Here is a 23576-nt window from a genome sequence, read left to right on the forward strand (position 1 = left end):
ACAATAGAAACTGTCAACTCTACTGCACAGGTTTAACTGAATCATTTAGGTCAATATTTTTTATTTTGCTGGGTTTAAATATGTCAGAAGAGCAACATTTTTTTAATGGGAAAGATTAGATTGAGATGTTTAGTAGAAAACTGAGAACATTTCCCAGCCTGAAGTTAGCACAAATGCAATATGCTGCAAATACGAACATTTCTCTTCCATTTTTCTCACTCGAGCACCACTAGAGCACTAGTAGAAGATAAACAGTACTTGTGTCTAAACAGTAAAGAATGCTGAGCGTGGGGGTCATGAGCACCGTTGCATATTACACAAGTAAAAGCACGGAGACATTATTTATTTAACATCAGCATTGTGTTGTTTATGTATATGTAGCTAACTTCTGGATCTGCTTTTTGGCAGAAGCAGAGTGTGGGAGAACAGCAACAAGAAAGGATAAGAGCTATCGTAATAAAATTGTTCAAGGTTCTTGGTAATAAACTATTTTGTGTGTATTAATTAAGAAGGGGCTGACTTTAGGAAGTGATGTTGAAATATACAAAATAATGTTAGTGTAAATGTTAGATGCACTACCCTGAACGTGCTGCCAGTAAATAGTAACTATCATAAACATACTTTCAACATTTAGCACTGGGAAAGTATTCACAGCTAGTTAAAGTTTAGTGTGGACAATTGGGCTGTAATTTAATCCTTTTCAGCATTTATTATAGGCAACATGTCTTGTCTGTACTGGACTTTGAAACTTAGTAATTAGCTTATGCCTTCAAAATATGTCCACTAGCACCTGTTTTCACCCTACAAATCTAAGTCGGTGATGCAGTATAAAGTAAAAACTAAGAGGTTCTGGTATTTGAGCATATGCTTCATTGTAAGCAGTGGTTGCACCTGCTCTAGGGAGCCTCTATCTACATGTTTCATTTTGCAGTGTTATTGGTCAGAAACTTTTTTCTTTTTTGTTTTTTTTGAGATACAGTGGAAATGTTACTTGTGGGTTGCATATTTTCTTCCCATTTCATTGTCAGTAGAGGCTGATAGCTACTGTGAAAGGAATGAAGGAATGGGACCCATTACGCACTGCCAGTGAAAACCTTTGGTATTGAATCTCAAATTATGGTGTCTTTCATCCACATGGAGATTCAATCTTCCTAAAACACACAGAAAGTAATAATCAGGGAATTTCCCATAATAACATCAGCTTCCGTCACTACATTATTATTTCATATATTTCAGTTGAAATGTGTGCTGTTCTGGATATCATCTTGAAAATTCAAAGCAATTAAAGATTTTATTTTTAAAACAGGCATACCAAATAAAAGCATGCTACAGTCATGTTGATAGCTGGGATAAAAATATCTCCGTATCTTCTGAGTGCATTAATAGCAAGGGAAAGGAGGGGTTTAGCTTAAGGAAGGATCCAGTTGTCTCGACATTTTTGCTTCAAGTAGGTGACTGTCAAGGCAGAGCAGGGTTTGTTTTTCTAGCGTGATGATAAAGCATCTTTTATGAATTCACATGATAATGTGAGTGTGAACCAGATGTGAAATCGTAGTTTCTGTGGTAATGATGGAGATTAGAATTGTAGGTAAATGAACCTGAACGGAGCCTACTTTACTTTCCTTCAGCAGAGGCGTCGGTGGAATCACGGACGGGATGTGCAGGTTTGGGCTGCGAGCTGTTAGGAGCTCTCCCTGTCTTCCTTTCAGACTGCAGCTACTGTTTGTCACTTGGAGAGGTTTAGTCTGAACCAGGGCCACCTGCTCCACGGGTTCCACCAGTGAGCCGGTGTGACCACTTCTTATGCATGGGTTTGCTTCAGATGGATGATTTCATGCTTCACTGAACAGGCGTCAGGCTGTCCATCAGTCTTTCTGCCTGTTGTCTCCAGCAGAACCTGTAAGGATTCGTTGCCTGGAGGTCCGTGTTAGTGGAATGACTAGTACATTACAAAATACAATGCTGGATCACAACAGTAACCTTCTCTCAAGGGTTTATCCTAATGAACATTGACAGTTATTTAATTCTTTTTTGTTCTGGGTGTATATAGCTGTCCATACTGCAGACCAGTAGTCTGAAAAAAGCCATGTAGCAGGCGGAACACTCAGGGTCGTGTCCCTGTGCCATGTGCACGTCTTCCTCAGTTATTTTGTATGTAACAAAGACTAACTTCAGGTAGGTGACCCTGGGCTTTGTAAGCTACCTCTCTAGTTACTGTAGAATCTGAAATGAGGAATGAGGAGACCATCAGTATATTTCTGGTTTATGACTGCCCATCTTTCTGTTTCCTGACTACAAAGAGATGTTGAGGACAGCTTATCTGTCTAGTTTAAATGTGGTCTTTTTTTAATTTCCCTTTATGTCATCTGTTTGTTTTGACACAAACTGCTGTCAAATCTGACCCCATCTTAGCAGTATAGAGATTTTAATAAAAATAAACAAAATTTTTTAAGCATCGTCTTGCAACACTTCCAAGTTCTTTTCAACTTTGATGATTTTCCTTTTGGCAGCACTGGAACAAAGGGATTCCCTTCTGCGTAGCCCCGACGTCATTGATGCTGCTCCAAGAAGAAAGCGAAGACAAAGGACAGCAAAGTCTGCCGGGGTGGGAGCAAAGATGGCTGCGTACGAGACAGAGCTGCCAGCCAGGAAACAGTAAGCAGTTTTCGTATATAATGAAATGTTTTCATATCTAAAGATGTCAGAGAGTTTGCGGTTTGGGTTTCTTTGTCCTCTCTTGTGCAGTTTCGTATTTCAGACTGAGTACTCTTGTGTTGCATTCCGTATAGTCATTTACAGTAATTTTACCCAACTTTCAATAGATGTGAATGATTAAATTGTCAGTCCCAATCACTTAGTAATTTTAATACAACTCTGAAGTAACAACTGTAAAATTCTTTAATTGCCTTGGATGACTTTTAAGCAAATACTTTGAAGCCTACTAAAACAATGTTCTGTAGGTTACCATGTAACCCTGCAGACAAAGATGGATGCATTTATAGCAAGTGTCAGACTAAGATGGACAGATTCAGCTAAGCTGTGTCACCGAAAGTTAGTAGCATTATGAGTGTCTTTTTTCACGGTGAAGGTGGTGAAACACAGGAACAGGTTGCTTAAATAGGTTGTGGAGTCTCCATCTCTGGAAATATTCAGAATCCAACTGGGTATGGTCCTGGAGAACCTGCTGTGGTTGAGGAGGGAGGCTGAGCTAGGCAACCTCCAGAGGTCCCTTCCAACCTCACCATCCTGTGATTCTGTCTTTGTAATTTCGGTAAAAATTAATTCACAATACCATTGTTAACAAACAAGAATAGATTTTTGAAAATAAGATCAGTGGGGAGAAGAAAGAATTCACTCTTAAAGACAAGGGGGTCAGAATTTATAACACAATAAAAGTCGTCTTCGTCTTGTGTCACTCTCAACTTTTAGAAACATTTTCACCTGATCGGGGAGGTGCTTAGTTATGCATAGAATTACTTCGGAGCTGCAGTATGATTGGTGGTATTTTCATCAAAAACTGATTTTTTTTTAAGATCTGTGGTAAGTTAGATTTGAAAATACTTCTTTTCCCTTTTTTCTGTAATATCCAAAGGATTATAAACTGTTTAAACAGACATGGACACAAGTAGACTACAAAGACATTTCCCGTGTTTAGCAAAGATTTCAGTTCAAATGAGGAAGATAATTATCTTATTTTGACATAGAAAGTTGTGGCTTGATGCCAGCGGTCAATGTTTATACTTACAATCCTGTTTTATTACTAAAAAAGAATAATAATATAATTATATTTTTTTAGAACGGTCTAGAAAAAACTTCAAATTCTGCTCTTCTGTTCATTTAAAGTCCAGTATATTGCAATGAACAATGCCCTTTCCCCATGGTACATAGTCAGTTTGATTTTGAGAGCCTGACTGTGTTTGCCTGAAATACAATTTCATTCTTTTTAGTATTGATCATGGAAGGAAAACCTACAGAGGCAAATGATTGCAGGTATATAGAAGCCTTGGGCTGAGCAATCCTTGGTGTATGCATACCGGAGCCCTGTGTTTAAGGGCAGGGCTAAGAGGATATTGATCTTTTTGGTTTAATTCCTTTAATTACTGCAAGTTTTAGAAAAAACGGCACAACGCTGTGTTTTTCGTACTGTGCAAATCATTTCTAATATGCTTCTAGAATCATGTCGGGCTACATCTGAAGATGGGCTCTTCTTCTTGTCTATAACATAATCAGTAATATTTTAAGGCTTACCATATGGAACAGCCATTCTGTCAGTCTCTATCCCCATTTTTCTTTTTGCAGTAAGCGTGTGTGAATTGTATTGTAAACAACAGTTTTGCTCTACAGGTCAGGACATTGCTTGGCACGTACCTGCCAGAACAGTGGAGGTGTATCGGACAATGAAAGAGCCACGTAGCTCTATGATCCTGTGGTGACTTCAGAAATCAAATGTGAAATTGCTTGGTACAGGAGTGTGTTTTTCAGTCCTTTCTTTAGTTTAAAATACAGTGGCAGTGTGAATTGTTCGACTGGATAAAAAGGTATTATTCCTCATTTACCTGGAGCATTACAAAAGCCGGACTGTAACAATTTCCATTTTGCTGATTATTTTTCTCAATGTCCCCGCTTAGTTCTTGGGTTTGAACTTCACCTTGTCTTTTGCCAGCTGCTAACCAACCTTTCAGCCAGTTTGCTTGGCTAGTAATTTTCACTACTCCTTGGCCTGTCAAAAGCAGGGAGATACAGAATTAGTATCATAACCCAGTTCACAAATATAGATGTCTCTTTTTATGAAGCCTGTTCAGTGATTTGTAGTGACAGAAGGCTAGATCCTACACAATGTGAAAGGCTTTATCTTAAGCTGATGGTACATTGGGGTCCTGCCCAAAATGTTTTCCAGTATTGTGTCACTTAACAAAAAACTACTGATCCAAGCAAACCACCCCAGCCTGCTGGGGAGGCAGGGAGGAAGTTAACCTCTAAATTCCTTCACCTTTGGAAGTGCTCCATCACAAATATGGAATACATACAGCCCTTGGAAGCGTATCATGCTTTTCTGTTTGGCAGGAGGATCAAATGACAGATTGTGATCACATTTGCAAATGCACGAATGAATCCTTATTTCTGAGCTCTCCTGCACAGACCTGCAGAAAGATTTGATTCTTTACTTGTAATGTAAATACTTTAAGGTGCTGTCACATAGAATTGTATCCCACGGTTCTTGCTTTAATGAATTAAAACTGATTTAGAGTTACTTTCCATTTGTGAGTTTTGCTGACATCATCAGTGCTTGTTTCATGACTGCCAGGCAATGAAGGGGCAGTTACAAACCAAACATCAAGAGCATAATGCTGTCTTTATATTGTTGCATCGTAAGTTGATTGATACGAGATCCTAAATCAGAAGAAAAAAAACCTCTTTACTGAAGGAGAACATCCAAGTTTTTCTTTTCTTTTTGGCTTTTAGATTGTTTTTTGAAAACACAGCGTTTTTCAGCACAGTCATTATTATCACATAATAGGTATTACATCTTCTTTGTCTTTCTCCTAACATTTTAAAGTATGGTAAGAAAGTACTGTTTATGCTTGAAATTAAGAGCATCTAAAGGAAACAGTGAGTCATGAAAAATGAAAGGGTTCTGTTTCCGCAAGTATTTTAGATTTATGGATGTTGAGGCTAGTTATGTTAGCAATTCTCTAGTCATTTGGAATGAAAATATATTCTTAGATATGACCAAGAATACTGAGAAAAATGCAAATAAAAATCTGTTTAACACAGAAATTAGAGCAAAAGGAGTACTGCCTTTCTCATGCTTTGTGTGTGGGTGCAGTGGCAGGAAAACGAGTCAAGTTGTATTTGTCTGTATAGACATCTAGTATTACTGTGGCAGTTTATTCAAGGACTGAACGTTTTTAATGAAACTTGGAAATGTGCTTTGGATAATATTAAGTTTAGTGAAAGAAGTATAGACATGAGATCAGCAAAGGACTGAGCTAGGATTAGTGGAATAAGGATTGCTAAATGGACTGTTTAATTATTTGCTGAGATAAAGATACTCTTTAGGATAAAGTGGAAATTCAGAATAATTAGTTGGTCAGTCAACTGCCAAGATTCAGGTTTATCCAGGTCTCTGGCAGGTTGTTTTTCAAATCTGAGGTACCCAATGAAAGGAAATGCTTCTTTAGGCAGGCAGATGTTACTTATAGTTGATAACAGTCAAACTGTGGTTCACAATTTACACATCTTTAAAATGTCACAAAGGGTGGTTCTTACAGTTCAAAATATGATTGAGTCAGGAAAGTAAAATACAATTATTCTGATTCCAGTAAACTCTGATGGTATTGGTGAAGCTTTAACTGTAACTTAATATCTGGCCATTTCCTAAGGTGCAAAGCAGAGATAATGTGTAAGTCAAGTTAAGATGCAAATTCTACTTTTCACAATTTGCATTTCATACTCAGAGGAGAAAAATTAATAAAAGCAATCCCAATCCACAGTTAGAAATTATGCTTACTGATGCATTACCCAAAGCTCTTGGGGGACTACGTATGAATAACACTATTAGCTATGTAGAATATGCATTCAATATAGAGGCTTAAGTGTATGGCCTGTCAGCATGAATCCTATAAATAATTGGATGTTTCTATAATAGTTTTACTTTAAAAGTATTTGGACCTATTTGAGAGAAGATAGTGCCTACTGAAGATGAGAAAAATTTTTACACACTTTTATAAACTAATCATTGTCATTGCATACAGAATACTTTGTGTAGCTTGTACAATCTGTAGTCACAGAGTACAGTGCAACCCAAGTAGTGCTGGTATCTTTGTAAATAAAACAAAAGTCAGGGAAAAGCTTCCTTTTCTGTTACAGCTTAGAACTATTGCTTTATTTCCATAAGTAAAAATCTGTCTTTCTGCTTTGGTTTATCAAAATTATTTTAATTTTAATAGCTGAGAAAAGCAAAACCTTTTTTTTTTTCTGTCAGTCTGTTAATTCCTAATAATAAAGGATGTAGCTTTATGGTCCTCATCCACACAGGAGGAAGCCTTTACTGGATAAGACCCAAAATTTCTTTACAGATATTCTTTATGTTTCAAAATGTAATCCGTTCTGGCTACTGCATAGTGTTTATAATTTCTTTGCTGTTGAATGTGTACATACTGTTGAGGATATGTACAAATACAGAAGTGGTTTTGGGGAAAGCATCTTAAATGCAGGAAAAACCTTATTATGGATGCAAATATGCTGGATTCTCTTGAGAATAAGAGTAGAGACAGCCAAAGTATGTTATTACAGAGAAAATGCTTCATAATTCTGAGAAGCAAGTGGCAAGAAACTTTTAATTCAGTTGACTGAGAAACAACAGGTATTATTTACTTGCCTTTTCTATAAAGAAAAATGTGTTTACACCAAGCACTGTGGCTCTGACTTCGCCTGTGTGCCAAAACTTTCAGTTTCGTGTAAGTCTAGTTTTGTACATTTGATGTGGCTGTTACTGTCTTTTTTTTTTAATTGAAATTTTACTTTTGCTGGCTTGACACTTCTTGCTTGGTTGATAAAACTGAGTGACGGTCAGAATCAGGCCTACATTTAAAATGAAGGAAAGGGATGCTTTCCCTTAACTTGGATATGTTTGGTTTTGCTCAAATACTTACATGCAGTCATGGTGACACTGATTTTGATAGGATCTTTGCTACCAGTTAATTTAAATCTTTCTTTTCAACATATGAATTCTGCTTTTTCAAAGAGCTCAAAGTGTGCAACAGGTATTTGGAGTCCTCAGAAACATCGCAATGAAGTGAAAAAAACAGATCCCGATTGCTGACTGGGTGTTTGGAAGTGCCAGGGGTTTCCAAGGGGTGTTCTATGCCACTTGCATTGCCATCACCTGCCCCATTAGAAGAGTCCAAAGAGAGAATGACATTTTTACTTTAAATACGATTTCTATGGTCCCCATGCTCAGTGTTTGTCCTGGACTTAAGGGTCTGGTTAACGTTAGTCACACATGTAATTGTGGGTGGAATCAACTGCCTAGTTTTTGCTTGTTAATGATAAATGGGGGGGTGGTGGTGGTGGTGGTGGTGGTGGTTAATTTTCATACTCTCTTTCTGTACCTTCAAAAGGTTTTTGCAGTCTTCGTAGGTGTATATCATTTATTTGAAAAGAAAGCTCTTAGCATTATATTACAATACTGTAATAAGCTGGACTTGTCTTTCTTTTGATAACCTTCCACCCCTTTAAAAGCACTCGTAGCCTGTGGTGTGCCAGGAATCCCCCGGAGATCATCTCTCTGCGTTTGTTTAATTTATTGCTTGCGGTTCACATTTTTAAAGTCCTAATGCAAGGTTTATTTAAAATGTGGTTTGCCACCACCAGTGACTCAGGTAGCAAAAACATAGATTTATCCTGGAATTTGGCATTCTCAGAGGGTTACACACAGGCATTTGTGTTACTGTCCACACCAGTAATTCTTTCTCATAAAAGTTTAACCAAGTGAAATTTGGATTCCACTGAAAATGATCCTATAAACTTCCATGGTCCAGAGGAGGTATAAAGTTTGCACCACAGTTACCCACTTCTAAAAAAAGTTGTATTTGAGAGTTCACGTTGACATGCCACTCTTTTATTCATCAAGTGTATTTATTTAATACAATTGAGAGAATCTGCAGAGAGCCTTGCAGGGTGTGACAAAGCACTATGGTCGTTGGTATATCAGTGAGTCTACGTAGTGTCCATGCACAAGAGTGATAAGCTCGTATCTGCCATGGAAAATTTATGGAATGCAGCTAGAAAGTTCTTTATAATTAACTTATTCAAGCAGAAAAGTACACAGGTTAAGAAGTCTCTTATAAGTGGACAGTTAGGTTCACTTGATACTCTTAACATGAGATTCAAACCACAGATTTTTTAAATAGCTGAATTAAGTCCTTTTTGTGTTTCATTCATGCTCAGCAATTTTTTACACTTGGATAGTTTCTTCCTTTCCCTTTTTGCCATGACGTTGGCAGCAGCGGTCAGTCACTGGTCATACCACACAGACTGCTTTGACTCACCTGTGCAAACATTAAAAATTGTCCTGTAACTGTGTGTGGCCTGACAGGGGTGTTGATAGGTGATACTCATCTTCTGAACAGTCACCTGTAAATAATTGAGGTTGCGTAAGGCTGCAGTGGAAAGAAGAGCTGTGTTTTAATACCTGTGTTATGTGAGTGTGGCTGTACAAAAATGAGGTGTGTCACCAGAGGACAAGATGGAAACCGTTGATCACAATGTATAGCAATATTTGCAAAAAAAAAAAGGTTGCAATTCCATATTCAACTGCAATGAATTAAGGCAGAAATAAATACAACATAGTACAATTGCTTTTCTCTTGGTGGTATCCTGCCTTCTTGTGCAGACAGTGTCTTTGTTTTAACTGAGCAGTAGATAATTGGGCTTCCACCATCCATGTGGGGAAGGGGTGATTTATTTCCATTGGGAAGTGCAGGGAACTGGTGTCCACAATCACCGCTTCTCCCGACTCCCCAGGGAAAGATGGGAAAATATTAAGGCTGAAAGCCCGGGGCAGGGAAAAATGATCATTATCCACTGACCTCCGAGGTTGCGGTTTCTCCTAAGCCAGGTCACTCAGCTCTCTAGTTCATATCACATCTCACCAATTTTTGTCACTAGTAATAGCCTAATAATCGCCTGCTGATGGAGAAGTTATTACTCAATAAGACTGACAGGACTCTACCCTGTGTTTTCTCAGGGCATGTTCTTTACAGCACGATTTTACTGCTGTGACAAATCCAGTGAGATACAAGTCTCAAATGATTAATCTATAATGCATTTCAGTGAAACGGGTAGCTGTGAGATTATAAGAGGATAGCTTAATAAATGGAAAAAATATCTTCTTCCGTTACCGTTCTGGTAAATTTTTAGTGTTTTTTTCCCTTACCTTTCTAACAAAGTTTTTATATTGGAATGATGTTTGAACCCAATTTTCTATTTTAAGCCTCTCTTAGGTAGGTTGTGCGTTGGTATAGTTTAATTTATTGCACTGTGGATTAGTTTTGTTAAATACAGTGATGCCCGCTTGGGTGTTTTAACATGGGAGGCAAAAGAATTGTTCCTTGACAGGAAATTACAGTAAGAAGGAGGAAAGATTGCATGGGGTCGAGCTAACTGGCAGTGCTGGAATATTTTGGCTTCTGATGTAGACCAAGATACAATATTTTCAGTCTTCCAGGGGGAAGGGTGGGTAGGAAGAAAAGGAGATTGCATTAAAAACAACAAAGAAGGCCGTATTTCAGATTCCTTGTACATCCTTGTGATTAGAACATGGCAGCAAGTGTACACTCTGTGAACACTTCTGTGAAGGGCTCTTGATGATGGTGTCAATTAAACCTCAATTTCCTAAAACAGCTCTTCAGGCAGAATTATTTTCACATTACTTGTAATAGGAAGAAGCAGGTAATGTAGATGCCTGAGATTTTGATTATACACGTTGGCAGGAGGTTAAGATTAGACTGATGGAAAGCCTAAGTAACCATGCTTGCCGGCTTAGTTCTGATGTCAAAGATAGACAGCACAGAACAGGATGAGATGAAAGCTTGCCTATATTAATGGGATAAAGCTGCCTCAGATATCTGTTTTCATTGTTCATTAGACTGATCATGAAGTCTGTCGTCTTACCTGGATTAGAGTATTCCGTATAGCACAACTGTCTGTGAAGACCAGTAATCCCTTAACTCATTATGGATCCCAGGAAACGTTCTGGACAAAACCCCATACACAAAAATACACTAAAACTCAGGATTTGGGAAATAATTTCACAAACACCTGCAAATGCCTCTGCTCTGTTGAGGTGATTGCTTCGCTTCTGCTCAGTTCAGTGCACTCTTCAAAAGTCAGATTCACTGCATGAAGCTATTAATCTTTTTACTTTTATTTCTATTTGCCCTTTTTCTGTATTTTTACCAATGAACTATCCTTTCTTCCTTCCTTTGCCCCACCAACTCCCCCCACCCGCCAAAAACAGTCACACCTCAGCAAAGGTTACCATTTGGACTTAGCAACACTTCTATTTCTTTATGCTAAAAATAAGCAATTAATCCTCTGTTAAAAAAACACAGAACTAAATCCACGGAATTTATTTTTTCCAGTAGTGATATTGCTTCTCAAAATACTGAAGGTTCTGTCTAGGTTGCCTATTTGGTTTTACCTGCTTAATTTCACTTATTACTGTGGATGGTGAAGACCTGCATCTATCCAGTAAGAAATACTGGATCAGACTTTGGTGACCTGGTAGACCTCCTGTATATAATGTATAATGCAGAACCTATTCAGCAACGTTTGCTGTGGCTTTCTCTCCATCTATTTTTATGTCTTTTATGACAGGTTCTTGAGATTTACTGTTTCATAGTTGCCAAGGATGCTGTTGGAACTGAGCAAGATACAGGTATCAGGACATTTCTGTTCCAGACTGCTTGAAATCTAGTGAAAAAACATAGGAAAACCAAAGGGATAAGGACTTCAAGTAAACAGACTTGTGCTGAGCTTTCTTCTAATCCTATACGTGCTGCCTTATAAAGCAGGTTGATCTTTCAAAATGAGTTGGAGAAGGAGCAAGAAAAGGTCTAGAGAGGGTTACAGAAACATATAGAGTGATAGTGGTGGGCACATGACTGAACAGACAGATGAGAGTGAATGTGATGAAAGGCACTGATTTCTGCATTTATTTTCCCATTTATCACATGTACACATTTCCCCAAAGCAGTACATTAAGCACTTGAAGTCCATGACAATGGATTTTCAATAATATTTAGAGCATCCCTAAATCTGGTCTGTATGGATAAATATTCATAAATTTATACACTGTGACTAATACATACGGTATGAGCAAATGCACTTTCATGGTTGGTTGAGAGGACTCATCTCCTTCTGTCAACTTGAATCAGGATTCAGCATGACATTAATCAGTATCTTTTCTGATAAGTTCTGCCATCTGTGGGGGGTATATAGCACATTCTTATGCATCAGTCTAAAAATTTGTAGAATAAGAGGAAGAGTTGGACAAATTTCACATTATGTCTTTCTTAAAATAATTGAACTACCCTTTCAATCTCCTTGAACATAAATAAAAACAAGAGCTTGTTAGAAGCTGCAGGAGGTACAGAATTAGATTAATACAGCCCTTGCTTACATAGAATACTGCTGAAGGACTTCCTCGATTACTTAATAACACTCTAAAAATCGCTTACTTTATTCAGCTGTCAAACCATGCATAACAGTTTTCATGTAGCTATTGCATCATTCAAGCGACATACGAACAGTAACTTGAAAATTAATTACGTGCTTGTATTTTCTTCAGATTGCTAACTGTATACCAACTATTATAAGTGGACCTGGTATAAAACTGAAGGAGAATGGTCAATATTCAAAAATTCAAAAGAGTCAGTGTTGTAATGCACGTTAAATAGCAGAAGTGAGATAAAAGAATCTTTTCAAGATTATCTTAGTGATTCAAAAGACATTGAAGTACTAATGTCAATTCAAATCTTTATGATAGTCTAGCCATTGACATCAATGTTTCATCCTATGTATTTAGAATGAACACAATAATAATGACTAAAACTGAGAAAAAGGGCCAAATGTGCATGTAAACACTGCTCTTTGATGAGGGTAAGTTTCATACTAGGTTTCATTCCAGAAGAGATTTCTAATGTGTTTCTTTAAGGGCTGATAATTATTCAAGAGTATAGAAATAAATATTTTGTATACCGCTTCTACCACTTATTTAGATATCAGAAAGAAAATTTGACATCAAAGTAAGAGACCCATCAGTTAAATTAAAAAATGGCACCTCTAGCCTTGTGTTTCTCTAGAAAAGATAATGAAGGTACCTGACTTTAGAAAACAATGTAAGAAGGTTGTTGAAAGAGGTTGTAATTTTAGAAAAAGGTTGAAAGAAATTTGGTTTAAATATTAGAATTAAGAATTAGAATTAAGTATTCACAGAGAGTGCTTCACTGAATTTAGAAAAAGTTTGGAAAAATGATGGATCTCTTTTTTCCATATTGAGAAGTTAACTACATATTATTTAGAATTATCAGGTTCTGAATTACTACTTGGCCACAGGAAGAAAACTGTTATCAACACTAAATTCACATTGTGATCTGCACCACTCCACTCCCTAGGTTCCCAAGCAACACTTTGGAATATTTTAACAGGGGTTATTTTTTTTCTCAGAAAGGAGTATATCACTTCAGTGTTCCAGTGCAACTCACTAGATGTTGAAGTTCCTCAAGTGTAAAACTGAAGTGGTGATGCATCATGTCATTTAGTTTCTAGTGGTGGTGTAAACCATCCAGACTATTATTGCTTTTGTCTCTCTGGAGTTGCTCCCTGGATAACTATTAAACTACCTGAACAAAATTCTACTTCTATTACAGTATCCTGAAAAATTATATGTATCTATATATAGAGAGAAATATATATTATTTTTTTTTAAGAATCCCCTCAAGCCTTTAGTCTAAAATACACCACTAAATAATACAACATTTCTACAAATTTTATACCTGCTGGATTTGCTGCTGATCACAACTACAGAATTATTTTTCTGCTCAGGTTTCTACCACTGTCAAGCTGTACTGAAACATTAGGTTGAGAAAGAGTCCCTCAGGATGTAAATACTCCCCTGTACTTATATGTCTGTGTAACTATAGCATTGCCTGAAGATGTTCAATGAGAAAAAAAATCAGTTCATACCCAGTTGTGTTGACAAAATCCAAAGTGATCGAATCTGAACAGCTGTTTCGGTTAAAGTAAAAACAGATCTGAAAACACAAACAGAAAATCTCCAAATAAAAATAAAATGTCATCAGGATATGATGAGTTCGCTGGTGATTCTAAAGGATACAAAATACTTCAAGAGCTCCAGATTAAAAGTTTTAAAAAGAGCCAAAAGCATCAGCTTTTTATCAGTGTTACTCAGAGTGATCCCAGAGCTAGTATAAGCAAAACTTCCAAACCAGTATCCCCCAACCCATGATAATGGTGTGGGAGAGAAGCAAGGGCAAGAACAGAAGCAGAAGGGAGCAAAACAGTCTTTCTACAATATATATCAAGTTTGTGCTTATATTATTGCCAGGGTATATGCTGTACTTCCCAAAGCTGGGAGCAACAGTGGTTGGTTGGGCCAGCAAGCCACCAAGAAGCAATGTCCTGTTTGACCCTGTGTGGGCAGGTGATGGCTGATGAGTCTAAACAGAGGTGATGCTTACGGGTCCAGCTGCCTGTGGGTTCAGGTGTACCACTGCTAGCCAAACAAACAGCATGGCCACAGCTCTCCTGACACGTCTGCATGGGTTTTGCCCAGTCAGCACCTTTGGTTGGGTGGTAGCTGAGAGCACGCTAGTGGGGAGGTGATGGACATGGTTGTTTTGCAATAGGACAGTGAGGAAGTAGAAACTTTTATGTATATAGCAGGAGACTTAGAAAAACTGAAATAAATGGGATGGGATTGTAAGAGCTGGAAAGGTTATAGTGATGTGGGGTTTAGTGCTAGAGGGATATAGGGCTGCCCAACTGAGTCTTTATCCACTCTTTTGTGCAAGATCTCTGTCTTCTATTTGCCTTCATACTTTCTCTTACCCTGCATAACATTTCAGAGGTGTATAACAATGGCCTTCTGCATGCCTGATACGCATCTACACCTTTTCTGCTCTAAATAATACCAAATCAACCATCACGTCTTATGACAGAAGTATGAATGCACGCTAGGCTCTTTATTCAGTATGACTTGGTGCCGGATGTTGCCAGAGACCGCAATCCTAAGTTCACAGTGTCTCTAATGAAACTATTTGCAAGGTTGAGACGTTTCTAATGCTGTTATAACCTTTTCTTAGGCTAGATATACAAAAAAGTCAATGTTTCATGTTACCCTACGACAACGTTAGCTAGACACTCCTCTTTTTCACGGTTTCTTGCATACCACTCCCAGTCCTGCACCAGATCTTGTGTCCTGACACGTTCTCAAGCTAAAAAGACACAACTTATTTCTTCATTAGTTCTATACTTTCTGTTGCTGAGGTCCCTTTGCAAAACCAGCCCATATGCAGATAGGTCATATTGAATATGATATGTGTTACTGGCCTGTGTAGCTTCTGGTGTCAGCATTTGACTGATCAAGATTTTTACAGCTAACAAGATAAAGGTGACTGCAACATGACCTGCCTTTTTAAAGCACAGAAAGTGCTTTTCAGATGCCTTGGAAGTTTACCCAGCTTTCAAAACAGTGGCGCTGAGTGCTTGAGAATTTTCCAAACACCATTTGAGTTTCATGATATATCCACCAAAAGATAAATTTCTCTCCAATAGAGAAACACGCAAGTGAAAGAAAATGATAATTTGAGGGACATTTGTATTAACAAAGTTCGGTATCAATTGTTATAGATGTAAGCAGGCTTGGATGTTGTTGGCCAGCTAATTTTGCATGTTCTATGCAAGCCTTTCAAATGACTTGAATCATCCTGAATCTCAGCTGGCTCTTCCTATTTTTGTTTCACATCGTCACTTTTTCACTAGACATTCCCATCTTGAGTAATATTTAAGTGCAGTGTTTAGCTTTAAAGCATTCACCTGATATTTATTCAAATTCTGTTACCTTAGCATTAAAAAGTTGAGTCTTAGTTAGGACTTCCAAATCATTAGCATTAAAATTTCTGTCACACCTAAAACTGCTGTCCTTAGCAGGGCACAGACATTCCAAACGTAATTGAGTTCTCTGCTTTTAAATATATTCCTTGGCTGAGTCATGTTGACAAGTAGTTTTCATCTTGAAAACTTTCCAGTTGTTAGACTTAGTCAATTTGACACGGAATTCAGAAAATGAGCCGAAGTGGAGCCTAGCACTGTCTGCACAAAGGTGCACCTGTGTGTAGGTTAACTTGCCATCACCTCACATCTCCAAATATTATTCTTCCATTACATGTTCTTACAAAAGTATGATGACTCCTTTAACACAGTCTGTATTGTCTGCTAGAGCAAAATGTGTCAATATACGTGAAGAAACGAAGAAAAGAGAAAGTCAGATTGCTTTTCTGAGCAGTTTCACCTAAACATATAGATGACGGAAACACAAATATGAGATCCACGGCTGGAGGTTTTTTCTTGAGACAACTCATAACCTTGTCAGTAGCATCTTGGAATAGCTTTTGGAACCCAGTCTGCTCCACCTATGGTGTCTAACTCAGGCAATTACATCACCTCAGTTTTAGGTCTGGCCCGAGATAAGGTAGGTCCTGTCTGACAGACACATCAGCCTAAATTTCTTATAGGGTTGACTGACAAAAGCAGGTACCTTGGAAGAACTGTGAAGAATAATCTGATTCATCTATCTTAGATTCAGCACAGTCTCCATTAGCTGCTGCTCAGTCCCTCAGGGGGCTCTGGGGAATCAATAGGAAAAGCTAGGTCCTTGCATCTGAGTATTTGAACCATCTGCTGGAAAACAGGTGTAGTTCAGTCTCTCAGGCTGTGTAGCGTCTAGCATCCCGAGTTCCACTAGACAAGTATTCTCATCTAGACTTTGGAGAAGGAGGCACTGTGTGGTGTGCATGTCAAGCTTAGAATTAATTTCATTTCACCTCATCTAACTTTCTGAGCTTCTCTAGAAGATTCTGCTGGTAGTCCTGGGGCTTGCCTGCTAATTCTGGGTATCAGAGCTCAGTGCAAGGTACCAGAGGACATATGTGTGTAGCTAATGGTAAGTTCCCAAGGAACTTTTAGGCTATCTAGGGAGCTGCTTAATCATTTCCAATGATTGTGAAATTGGACATTGCTAGAAACTATGTAGACCAGAGAGTTGTTTTGGTTGTTAAGTGGGCTCTCGGTAGACCAAGCTCATCCAGAGATTTCAAAAATTTTATATATTAATTTATGGGTTACTGATTCCATCATGTTTCTAGTGTGAAATCACTCTTGAACTAAAAACCTCTGAATTAATATTCAAGATAATTTTAAAGCTTTGATGGCAAGACCTGTATACTTGGAATCCCGATACTCTTCATACTTAGACTCTGTAGTACAGAGGAAATTAAATAAGGTCAGCAGGGTGACAGGACACTATCAGTGTCCTCAATCTTTAATAAATTCTTATAGATACTATTAACATGTCAATTCTTCTATTACGGATCTATTGGCAGAGAAGAATTTCCAAGTCTTAGAGAAGAAGGTGGGTTGTTGGTTTTTTTGTGGTTTGTTGTTTTTGGTTTTGTTTTTTTCAAAAGACATTTTTATACTATGCAAAATTAATTTTTAGTTAGCCAGGGAAGTAATCTGTGCTGCAGGACAGGATATTGCTGGGCTATAATTGACAAAGTTTTATTATAAAAGTGTGAGCAAGAATCTCCCTAGACTTCTGTCTTTTTCTTCTCAGAAATGGGAAAACTTAAATTTATACTCTTTCATTCTCCTTCCTTATTTCATATTATTTTCCATACGGTACTATTATTTTCTTATGGTTCTTTCAGCAAAATGAATTCTCCTGCCAGGAACCAAGCCATCAGATAAATTATAATGAAATTTATATTAACTTGAAAGGGAACTAAAGAAGTAATCCACATTAAAGTATACCATAGCAATTCCATATTCAGTCTGTATATGAAGCTTACATGAGAACTCATAGGTAATGCCAATTCCGAAGCTACTGTTTTTATTGTAACACTTTCTGAATTCAGAAGGATTTTGCTCTAGATTTTAGTGTGTACAAATTAAATGAAACGGTACAGAGCTTCAGCACCACGCAAGTATTCAAGAAAAAATATAGTACATTGACAATGTGTACCTGTTTAATTGGATAAATGGGACAACCCCCTAGATGAATGATGACTGACAGATCATAAAGCTCTGGTGTTTAATTATAAATGAACTGACATCACAAGGATGGCACAGATGTGTGACAAAGGCTTAAGCAGCAGGCTTCACTTTTATTAAAAAGCACTTCTGAAGAAAGCATAATTAGGCATAAACAGTGCTTGGGTATAGATAGGGGACAGAAAAATTCTTGGTCTGTTTAGAGACTACATTAAGCAAACCTCTGGGAGGCTAAAGGTATAGAGCCTGACAGTGTCCTCCCCCTTTCCCAAACCTCAAGTTGTGCCGTGTTGCTAGCCGGACTGACCATTTCTTTACGCCTGCCAGCTTCTGTCGTACCTTCTGCATTAAAGAGATGGTTGTCAGGTGTTCCACCACACTAGACTTTGCCTATTGGGAGGTTTCCAAAGTCACAGGTTACGACAATTTGAGTGGTATCCATCTTCTGCAACTTCGTATTTTCTGATGCTGTGAAGACGGCAGAAAACCTGCTCCAGCCTCCTCCTCCCAGGAACATTACTTCTTCCTCCTCCCTGTTTCATATTGTTTGTGAACTATATAGACTGTCCTACAGAATACTCCAGTGTCCCTGTACTGTGGGCAGGCTGGTGAGCTTTCTGTGGTTGGAGACGGATCGGGTCTCAGCTGAGGTATGGCTTATCTGTCTTCCTGCTTGCCAGATCATCTCAGGATCAGGTGATTTAAGGAGGTAGTGACAACTGTAGGGCAACAATCAAGACCATGTATTTTATGTAGGCTACTCAGATCCTCCTACTATCCAACTGGGGAAGCATTTACTGTGTAAACGTGACTAGGAAGTGCAGTACACGGTTATCCTGGGCTAGAGAAGCTGGCTTCGAGTGTACAGTTTTCATTGCATCCCTCTACTCTCATACCTAGTCTCCAAAGCTAGACATTTTTCACTCCTTGTATGCTTTGCAGGTATTAGACACTTCCAAAAACTGCTTATAGCGGGGCAGACATTTTCCTTGCTTATCACTGTACGGATCTGATGATGAATAGAGTACCTCTTCTTCAGCCGTGAACAGGTGATCCCACGCAGGCATGAGACCTCCGAGAGGTCCCTTTATGAATCCATGGAATGAGACACCTCCTGGTCCTCCCAGGGACTGCAAAAATTAAAATATAATTAAAATAATAGGACTGCATTAATTGCATCGCAAGTCAGTGGGCGGTAGGATCACTCATCCAACCTGATCAGTCAGGCATTTATCTCAGCACGGTGCGTTGGGGCAGACGCCTGTTTGAGTACCTTCCTGCAACTACTGTAGGCTCAAGCCTAGGTCAGAACGATTAAGTATATTCCATGTATTTCAGGCGTAATCTGTTGGGGTTTGTCACTATCCAGCAACTGATCATTAGCCAAATTAGTATGAATTTTACTAACAAAAGATTCAGTCTTAAATAAAACGTATTGTCCCTGCATTCAAAAATCAGGGAAAAGTAGTTCATAAACTGAAAAAGCCAGTATTTACTAGAATAAAAAATGTCTGCTGGAGTTGTTTTGAATTCTGATTTAAATTTATTTTTAAACTGGGAGCCCCATCTCTGGAATATTTATGCATTTTCTTTTTGGCTCGTAACATCTTAATTAACAGAACACACTTTGAAATAGACACTTTTTCTTGCTTTTCTGTTTTAATGTTTCTTATCTCTTCTTCCTCATACCTCTAGCCGGCTGAGTACACCCACTGTTTTTCCCTGAAGCTAATGTGAGAATTAAAAATTCAAATTATGGACAGATGTGGATTGCTGCTCAAACCAGACATCTAAATGTTCTCAAACACCTTGATGAGTTATTTGTCCAGAGGGCGTTAGATCAATAAAATCTATCATGTGTTTTTATTTATAGTCTCTTTCCTATCAATGGAGATGTCTTTTACATAATCTCCAAAGCCCAGTCTGACAATTGCTATAGTGTTTCAAGTATTTTATGTACTTACCTCTGAAATACAAAGAAGAGAGTAATAAGTATTGCATGCATGGCGTGTGGTCCCTAGACTTACCCATCAACACAAAAGGTTAATTGACTGCAGTTTACAATTCTCTCTTTATGTTCAGAAAACACAAATATTTTCTCTTTGAATACATCTTAGACTGATTTTATTGTACCATGTATTCTAGTACAGTATACAACTATTCATGGTATTAAATAATGCAAAACTATTACACAGATGATATGGGGCTTTTGTAGCCCTAACTAGAAAGCGACTGAAGATTTCTTATGCATCCATTTGTTCTAGTAATGAAAAAATTACATGCAGCTCGTTGTCTGAAAAAAAAAATATATACTTAACACAGTACTAAGCGTAAGAGAATGAGCTTATAGGCTGGGGATCATTTGCATTAGGGAAAGAATCCTTTCTAACAAACACATGATCAATACAGTGTGATTGAATGGATGAGTACAGATACTTAGCAAAACTGAAATAAATATTTTTCCTTTGATATATAGACCCAGCCTCCTCACTTAGTCTCATCAGCTGTAAAAATCATTTGGAGGTGGACCTGCTTTTAGCCTTTGAATGGTTTGTTTATGCAAAGATCAGTCAGGTGCTTATTGAGCTTACCTGCTGGAATACTTTAATGGGGCCTCTGGTCTCCTCTTTTTTTAATCTCACCGTGTCACTGTGTGTATGCCTTTCTAAGAATTTTAGTCAGAGAGAAGGGGAGCATAAGATATTAATTCTGGAGGACTGAATCCTCCGTTATTTCAGAATGCAGGTCTTAATGTTGGGCGATGTCATAACTACATGGAGCTGGAGTAAACTACTTTTGACTTTTGTGGATTGAAATTTAAATTTCTTATTGTACATTTCACAGAAATTATTTTCATAGGTGATTTCAATGTGTGAGAAAAGATGCGACCAAAATCTTAAGATCTCAGTTCTTAGAAAACGTGCAGGGCTTCGGTAAAGAAAGGGGATTTTTGTATCTAAGCAAAGTTCATCTGTATTTCTTTTACATAGCATGTGGGGGTTTGTTTGGGAAACAAAAAGGCCTATTTTGTTCTCCAACATTAAAGGGTAATTATGGGAAATACAATTACTGATCTCTCTTCCTGTGGTCACCCAAATCATTAGGACTTTCATCAAAAGATAACTTTGTAAAGAGGTGGTCTGCAAAAGGTTAAAGTCAACCCAAAAGTCAGCGGCAACAACCTATTTCATCCTGATTTGTAATTTAGTGTATGACATCCATTCAAACATATGGAAACAAAAGAAAGTAGGAAGCCACTGTGTCCTGCGGCTCCCCAAAAAACTGCAGGAAGCCAGGGGTGGTGTGAGACGAGCAGCAGTCTCATGTGTGGTTGTGTAGCAGAGGTCCGTCATGTCTCTGGCGACTGCTCTTCGGTCTGCCCACCTTCTCAGGAAGCCACCGTTGATTTGGAAAGGAATGCGTCTCCTTTCTAAGGCAAAAGGTTTTGTGGTAGAATATTAAAGCGTAGGTTGCACTCTTGGAGTAAATGGGACACCAAGGACAGGAGGCTGGAATGCGATACTTCAGGCTGGTGTGTGGTGAAGAAATCAGCACCCGTGTGATGTCCCAGTGAAACCACCAGTTTGAACTGCACTGGGCATAAATATTTGCATTGCTACTTTCAGTTAGTGAAAGCATAATAACACAAGAAATGCTCAAAAATGCTGATGACAGGCAAACAATACTTGCCATGCAGCTGTGGGGGAGTACTAAATTCTCAGATATGGATTATCTTTGAATTTGTACTTGCTGGTAATCCACTGTGATTCCCATTAAAAGAGCATTGTGAACAATCTGTTGGTTCTAGAGGAGTTAGATGAGGATCTTAATAAATTTTAAATGTACCATGTTTATGTATGGAGAAAAAAGCTTTCATCTTCATTCCCTCAGGTCTCTGTGCCTTCCTAGGGAGAATGGTCACCTACCGAATTGACCAGAATAATGTGCTGAAAATGGCTTAATAGGAGGAGAAGCAATTTATCACCAATCTGCTTCAGCCTTGCCAGAGGTGATCTCTCATTTTGAACCGTAGCTGTTGAAGCTTAGAGGGGTAGTGAGTGAAAATGGGCCGGTGAAATTTTTCAGTGCAAACACTGCTTGCCAGAAGCTGCATTCCTAGGAGTGAGGCTTTGGAGAGCATGCGTGCTGTTTAGGCATCTGACTTCTCTTAATTATCAGTAGAAGGAAGGTGCCTGTTCATCCATGACCAGTGAGTTTGAAAACCTCTTCGTTCACCTTCCTAAGATGGTGTCAGCATAGGAAGTTTGAATTTCATCGGACTGAATATAATGCGGTCAGGGCAGCTGCGGAGCGCTCGATTCTTCAGAAAAAGGCCACTCTGTCCTCTCAGTGCAGAATGTTTTCTGCCATCAGACATGCATTTTATCCCCTTTCTCTCTCTGGCTTTTACAAGTCATCCTGGTATTAACAGTTCTTGTATTCCAGGCCTTGCTATGAGCTTGATTACGCAAACAAATTATTGCAAAATAAGCTATTAGTTTAATAAGTGGAGTTAAAGAGCAGTAGTATGGCATGGGTCCACGAATGACACAGTATTGTACAGGTCTATGAATGACACTCTTACTCCACAACTATCCCTTTTTGTGCTCCAGCTGTCCCCAGCTCCATGGGGTGACAAAGCAGGACCCCAGGGAAGCAGTCATATACCACGAGAGTCCCCACCTGAGAAACTTTCTCCCCTTCCTCTTCCGGGGCATTTAAAAAATGGAAAAGTCCTGACTGTTGAAAAATGTTATTTTATCGAATAGATGTCCTGCTCTATAAGCTTGCTGATAGTGGTGATTTCTGGGACGTAGTTCACCCTGATCAGCTTTCAAACAAAAAAATGTCTCTGGAGCTGAGAAACCCGAGTGTTCCGTTTGTCTGGAGCCAAATGAGCTAAAAGTAATCTGATTTAAAATTTGCTTTATTTCAGCACCTGGGTAACATTGGTAAAGTTACCTGTTTTGTATAACACTGGCCCTGCATTTGGCACTCAGCCATCTGATCTGTAGCGTTTAATATTTCTGCAGCTTAACCCGCAAGATCGCAGCACCAGCTAAGAGTAAGTGGTGTTATAGGGCAGGATTTGTAATGCTGCTCAGTCTGTACACAGCACAGCTGGAGAAATAATGCGAAAAGTATTTAAAATTATTATGGAAAACATGAAGAGTTCTTATGAGAACTGCAGGCTTTCTGAGGCACAAGAAACGGTACCATATGTGAGGCTGGCAGAGAGCGTTTGGGGGGGGGGCGGGGGCGGGGGGCGGTATATGGTCCTTGGAGGAACTAGTCCTGACAGTTTATCAAAGGCACGAAGCAAGACAAACTGGGAAAAGTAAACAGACGGACAGAGCTGCCTTTGTCGGGACAGGTTTGGGATACAATGACCGTGTGTTGTTGCTTCCTGCCGCAGCCGCAGCAAGTGCTCCTGCCCCGCTGCTGCCCGTTCAGCGCTTTTACTGCGCCCGATTACCCCTTTCATCTCTCACTGCCCCCCTCTCCACCTGGGGTAGGAGGTGGGGGGTGAGTGGGACATAAAATAACAGGGCTTGAGCCGGAGCTGACGCTGTTGTGCTGCAAGCTTTTTCATAAATGGCTCATTTTCTTTGTGTTTGGTGGGTGTGGGTTTTTTTTTTCACCGAGATGCCAGAATTCTCGTCAGGTCCGGTAAAACGTGAGCTTCGTCAACCCCTTAAAGACTGGCTTTTTTAACG

The 23576-nt window shown here is 38.8% G+C and overlaps 1 protein-coding gene across 2 annotated transcripts in view; it reads left to right on the plus strand.

The window, feature by feature from the left end:
* XRCC4 (X-ray repair cross complementing 4) overlaps positions 1 to 23576 on the plus strand; it is a 177218-nt gene that overhangs the window by 115006 nt on the left and 38636 nt on the right. For both annotated transcript variants that reach the window (XM_037374165.1, XM_037374166.1), the window contains one exon: positions 2511 to 2655. In XM_037374165.1, the coding sequence (XP_037230062.1) occupies positions 2511 to 2655 (145 nt within the window). The remainder of the gene's footprint in view (positions 1 to 2510; positions 2656 to 23576) is intronic.

Source organism: Falco rusticolus, chromosome Z, assembly GCF_015220075.1.
Source record: "Falco rusticolus isolate bFalRus1 chromosome Z, bFalRus1.pri, whole genome shotgun sequence".
NCBI classification, from domain to species: Eukaryota; Metazoa; Chordata; class Aves; order Falconiformes; family Falconidae; genus Falco; species Falco rusticolus.